At 40.6% G+C, this 6,582-nt stretch overlaps 1 protein-coding gene across 1 annotated transcript; it reads left to right on the top strand.

Annotated features, from left to right (window-relative positions):
- The first annotated feature begins 217 nt into the window (after positions 1-217).
- Positions 218-5,518, top strand: NHLH1 (nescient helix-loop-helix 1). Its single transcript, XM_078669549.1, has one exon. It carries the CDS (start codon positions 375-377, stop codon positions 771-773), a length of 399 nt encoding a protein of 132 aa, XP_078525675.1. The 5' UTR covers positions 218-374; the 3' UTR covers positions 774-5,518.
- Positions 5,519-6,582: the final 1,064 nt, after the last annotated feature.

Genomic DNA, 6,582 nt, shown 5'->3' with positions numbered 1-6,582 from the left:
ATGTTAATTTCAATTATTTTTTCCAATTTGTTCGCAGAATGTTTCTACCTATTATTATTTTATCTATTTGTGTCCATCGGTTTTTGTTTCTATTTATCCTTCTGTTTTTTTCTGGCAATTTCCTTTAGTTCTTTGCAACAAGATTATAATGAGTGCATTTCTCCTCTTTTCCAGAAGACATCCAAGAAGGCAGAAGCATTACGGCCCTGAATGAAGACCCAATCTGTATATATAGAAAGCACTGTGAAGAATATTTCTTAAAATATTTATTTACCTATTTATTTATTTTATGACTTAGCAAAATTTCTATTTTATATACAAACACTTTTTATCTTGGAATTTTTTTTTCTATCTGAAAATAAATAAATACAAAAATGATGTTAAATTCGGAACAGACTGAGATCGATCTTCCCCCTACACACTCGGAGACGGAATCTGTCTTTAGTGATTGCGGTGGCATGGGTGGCCTCAGCGATGCCGGGGGCATTGGCATGTGTGGGGAAACCCGGCTCTGTGATTCCGGGGACCTGGTGAAGCGAGAGCTGCAGCACCTGACACGGGAGGAGAGGCGCCGTCGCAGGCGCGCCACTGCCAAGTATCGGACAGCACATGCCACACGGGAGCGGATCCGTGTGGAGGCCTTCAACATGGCATTTGCTGAGCTGCGCAAGCTCCTGCCAACCCTTCCTCCTGACAAGAAGCTTTCCAAGATTGAGATTCTTCGGCTGGCTATCTGCTACATCTCTTACCTAAACCATGTCCTGGATGTCTGAACTCAAAACCAGGCAACACAGACAGGAAGCTTGACACCTGCATCAGAAGAAAGATGGTCAGGTTTTCTCCTGCTTCCCTGACTGCTAACCAATTCCTAAGACACACCTGAATGTGGATGAGAAATGTCTCTGACCCATCCCCCTTTTCCTTGTGATATCTCAAATGACTTATGTACTCTTCCTTTTTTTCCACGGTTCAACCTCCAGGTGAACCAGCCGACTCCGTACACGGAGTCTGAAGTTGCACTTGTCGGCCTCACTAGCTTAAGGCAATGAGGGTGTAGGTTTCAGCATCATCTTCATTTTCATATCAACCTCTGTTGACTATTTCAGACATCAGATCCCATGAAGGTGTCTCCAGTGGAAATCAAGCACAGAGGCCAACAGCAGGAACAAACACTGTGAAACAAACACCAGCAAGAGTATATTCTGTAGACCAAATGACTAAGTTTCATGATGGAATGTCTAAGGACGGTTCAATTTTCACTGTCACACTCATGCTTCCTCCTCATAATGTGAAATAAGCTGACATTTTGGGTGAATTTTCAAATATGATGGCGAGCTTAAAAAAAAGTGTCCTCCTAGGTCCTTGCCTAATCAGAATATACTTTTAGGAGATGACCATGAGATCAAAATGTGAATAATGTTTTGATTGGTTACCTTTTCATGGGGAGCAAAATGCTACACTTACCAAGATGTTGTAATTGTCAATTTAAATTTTTTTGTGTCTGCTTTCCATGCACTTTCTCTTCTGTGTACTGATGGCAATAGATTCCAGTTGACATCTTAGGCAGTGTTTGGTGAGTCAAATCTTCACAGCAAAGGCCAATCTTATACTCCAGGGATAAGAACCCTTCTCTGCAGATAAATATTTGTGAAAGTGCGTGAGAAACCCTTCATGGTTATCTATAGGCAGGAATACCATTCAGACACGTTTCTGTTAATGTGTACATCACATAAACCTCACCAATGAACACATAGTTGATCATGTCATTACCTGGTGAACAGACCTCTCCCAAAGGACAACTGATGGGTTTGTCATGTTTATCACAAGTTTCATGAGTTTTTAGTAAGTGAATTGTATGTATGTGGCGTGTATGCACTATTTATATAGTGCAAACCTAGCCGAAAGGGGTGGAGCGCTGGGCAAGGTCCAAGGCAGACACAGGCAACGTGTGATTGGAGACGTACCATCATTCTAAGAGCGGAAGTGGGCTGCTGATGCATCATGATGTAGTATTCTATGAAGGGATACCTGTATATAGCATTTGAATTTAAAGCGGGTACCCAGAGCCGGCACCAATACAGATGTCATGCAAAGGGATTGTTGCAGTTGAATTACCATTCAAAAATTGATAAAGCATAGCCTTTTGTTTAGAAAGTCTTGAGTCTGGCACCTTCTGGAAAACCAAATTCTAGTAGAGACCTCAACTTATAGAAGCGATAATTATATGTGGTATTCTGGGACAAACCAGAGTGGTTTGAAGTTAGGCGCTGTTGTAATGCATTGTTCTGCTTTGTTTGGTTGTACATTGTAATGTTGAGGTCAGTAATGTCAAACTGTCCATATATCGACTACCAACATATCATAGAGGGCAAACTTATATCTAGAGGTAAATATCTACTATTCTTAACTCCCCATCTACTTACTGAAACAATATGTTGAAAGTAGGTCTATTGTGAGCAGATATAAGTACAAGGCAATAGTAAGACTGTGATATTGTGGTAGACACCTTTTGTTTTCTAGGCACAGCAAAGCAAATCTTGTGTTTACAGATGTTGGCCTGCCATTAGGGCCATTGCTGAGGTTTATAGATGAGTCGGGTGTCTTTGATAGGTCATGAAATCTCAATCTCTTCTAGTGGTCTAACGTTTGGTAAAAATGCCCCAGTGTCCCTTGAGAACTACGTCTCCATAGCAGTTTTCCTGATATGTCAAAGACTCCTTCACTGTCCCTTTAAACCAGACCACAAAAACAACTTCCATGACTGTTGGCTGCATGTTTCGGTATTAGTGGGGAAATAGTGTGAATTTTTGTTTTATCTGCTGCACAGCTTTGTCACCCAAGTACATTGTCACGTGTTTCATTGAAGACTTGAGCATTCTGGTAGCTGGAAGACTACGTATCAGTCAGTATAACTTGGCAGCCAGGCAGGTATAGTTTTGTCAAGTATCCACCTATGGAACTGTGGGACTTGTAGTCATGTTTTCGTCAATCAAAATGCACAGTAACCAACTTTCTTAGTGGTTACATAAGCTACTATTGAGCAAACCTTTTCTTTCTAAACTAAGAAGTATCTGACCCTATCTACAGTCCAAAGGAATGGGACGACCAATCCCAATGTATCCTTTGTTGTGTCGCCAGTGGTCAAAACCACTGCTTCTGTGCTCAAAAATCACATCTTGATCAATTGTTGAATAAGGTCTGATGTTAATAATGTCCTCCACCCTAACCACATGTGACTGAATCCTGATGATGTTGTAGACAGATTTTCAAACTGCAATAACATTAGGCTCACCACAAAACAAGCTGAGATAACCAAGGATAAAAGTTTCTAAAGTAATTGACATTGGTATTATTTTCTTTTCAGTTATTTTCTATTTCCTTCTCTAAGATGTCACCCTATTTTCCCTTGTCGAGCACAGGAGCTGTGAAAGCATATTTAATATTGTACTCACAGTGTGACAGAGCAGTCAGAACATTATGACACTGTACCTTATGGTGTGAGGAGTACATGGTTAGGAAATCATGATATCCTCGCTGATCCTGATTCCATGCATGCGGTCGCCATCTTGGGTATTCCGTCGTATTTACTGTCTTGCCCTGAAGATTTATGGAATCAACCACTGAGTGCATTTTAATATAAAACATGTGAATCAGTTCCACAATCAGCTGCTATCCTGAAAGCCTAGTATGGATCTGGCCATCGTAGACCAATAATGGATAGACCTATACCACACATTGCTTTCAGAAGAGATGTTAAGCCCATCATTCAAATCTATTCACAGAAGACATGTTTTTGTCACCTATAGCTCTACAATTCATTATATCCCCATATGAAATCTAAAACTATGACCTGCAAAAGTTTACACACTGCCTGTAGACTTCTAGACTATTTCTCGAGTGGTGAGGACCATTAGCTTAACATAACCTGGAATATAAAGTCTGCACAATACATACCACATAGCACACACCTGCATGGCACTTGACGGTGGTGAAATTCAATCCACCAACCCAGTGGCTTGCGGTCACACAACAATCAAGTTCCTGGAAAACTTAACAAAACAGACAGGTGGCTACCCGACATCAGTAATCAGCTACTAAGAACGTACTGCCAAAGCTACTTGCCTGCATATCGACTAACATGGCAGTTTCATACTAATCCGCATTTGATTGAGGAATAAAAAGAATGGGAATAATCTGAAGGGCTCAAGTAGAGAGAACTAAACTTCCACCAGGCTGCCAAGAAGATAGAAGTGGGTGCCGCTAAAAGTCACAATGTACTCATTTTTCAATCTAAGTGCACAAACTACTCAGCATTGCTTTTCGCATTTGTTAATCCAAGAGCTGTTGAACAATAATGTAACTGTGAGTGTAAATAATTGACTATATCCTGTCTCTCTTGCACCGGAAATGGCTTTCCAGCAGTCAGATGCAGAAACCTACTTGAAAGATTCCATCTTGGCTCTTGATACACCCAACGTGGAATAGCTCCATCAAAACTGATCTGGTCGAAAGGATTTCTGAAAACACATATCATCATGACCGTCACATTGCACCAAAATTTCATTATTAAGCTGACCTGTGATGCTCACCATCGCATGTGACCTTAGCGTTAGCTACTTATGTTCATTGCTTAATTTGAAAAAAATTGTTGCATAGGCTCAAAGCTTTTATTCAAAGCAGACACTGTCATTCCCAGGATTACTGACTACAAGGCTACCTAGTTTTGTCGTGCCTCACCCTTCCTGTCTCCTTATCTCACTCTTGCAAGTTCTTTTTATCCATACTACGTCCGATTGTCACTCTTGGTAGCTTTTCCTTCTCCCCTCTTTTTATCCCTTTCTGCCCAACTCTTCCTTGCATTGTCTCAAAATGTGTGGATGAAAAATAAGTCGCTATCTCTAAAAATTAGTGCAGGTACTCACCTCCTGTTGCCAGTGGCACAAATTAACCACAGCGTATGTGCAACCTCCATTGACGACAAATGCTTGCCCGAGGGCTGAAAGTAGCTCATCCCATTAAACTACTTGCCAATCGTCTGCTTCGAAGAGTTATGTGTAGGCTAACAACCCACTGGCTATGGTGGGTCAACAGCAAAACATTTAGGATCGACCTTCATCCGCCGCATATGTTCAGCATTGTGGCACCCCATGCACTTATTGCCTTTGTGTGTCGTGTATCCATGAACTCTGTGCAGTACTTTATTTATTCAACTACATAACCAGAGGTATATATGTCTTCATATCTTGTAACCATGGAAGGTAAACCTGACTCTATACATTTCCTGTCATCGTTTGCATCTAAATTTGTTTTCTGTACCATGATGATATTTATTTATTTTATTTATTATTTATATTTGTCATTATTTATTTGTGTTGCACACTTTTATTTTATTTTTAAAAAAGACAGGAAAAATCCCTGAACTTAACAAAATGTAAATATTGTATTAATGTATTTTCAGTGTTTAGAGTACCCAAGAACTATTATCTATAATAAATACTCCTTTAAAATGTTGCCTTTATTTAGATGTTTCACTGGATAAATACATTTGAAAATGTGAATGTAAATTTGTTCCTTTTTTAAAGTTTTTTTTTAACTTATGTGCATCTCATAACCTCGATTTATAGACTCTGAAAGTAAAATATATTGTGTACCCTCTAAACAAACAGTGGCATATTCAGTTCTCCGCCAACTTTATGTTCCTCAGTGGCGAATGAGCGGAGGCTGAAAATGAGCCTTCTGATTAGCTTAAGAATCACATTTAAGATGCAAATTTACATCCAAGTGAAACTTGAGGTTCCTTCTGATTCATGCTGTATCATACAATCTACTTCAATGGCCGCAGTGGGTCCACAAAGTGTGATGTGCCCTTTTACTCTAACTCCTACAAAATGTAGTGGGATCACATCCACAAACTCATACGAGTACCTGAAATGACATCACTCGCCCTTTGACCCTGCGGTGCCACATGAGGTGACATCACACAACCCTAACTCACTTAATGAGCCTTTTGTTTAACCAATATTCATTTCAAGCCTTTTCTTTTTTCACTGTTTATTGACGTCCCACTGGAATATATTTCTGGCTTTAAACCAAGAATTCCACCTGCCCTCATTCACGAAATTACTCGAAATCTCCCTCCAGGATCTTTTTGCTCACTAGAGCACTCCCCGCATGCAGCTTGTAATGATTCATAATGACTTCATTATGATCATAGTGTGGAAAAATATCACAGATGGCGACGAGGATGGACCTCGGGAATTGATCATGTGTTGGAAATGATTGGAGCGTAAGCCCTTGCATGGCTTTGTGAAGCTGTACCACCCTGCCCTTGTATGCTTTCAGAAGAAACCTATGTTTTTACTCTCTGTGAGCTTGACAACCAAACAAACCCACTGGTTGTTCTCTCATCCCCTAAATTGCGACCCATTTGTTCCTAAATTCAGAACCGCTGGAACCACCGCCCCAGCCCGCAGTGCAAGAGATACTGTGGTGGAAGTCGCTGCCACCTTTCACTGCTTCTGGACCAGTGGCCACTAGTGCAATGTCACTTTCAGTGAGTGGGTGGTTTCTGGCTGTGGTTGC

This window comes from Lissotriton helveticus, chromosome 12, assembly GCF_964261635.1.
Source record: "Lissotriton helveticus chromosome 12, aLisHel1.1, whole genome shotgun sequence".
NCBI classification, from domain to species: domain Eukaryota; kingdom Metazoa; phylum Chordata; class Amphibia; order Caudata; family Salamandridae; genus Lissotriton; species Lissotriton helveticus.
This window is presented reverse-complemented; position numbering and strand designations above follow the sequence as displayed.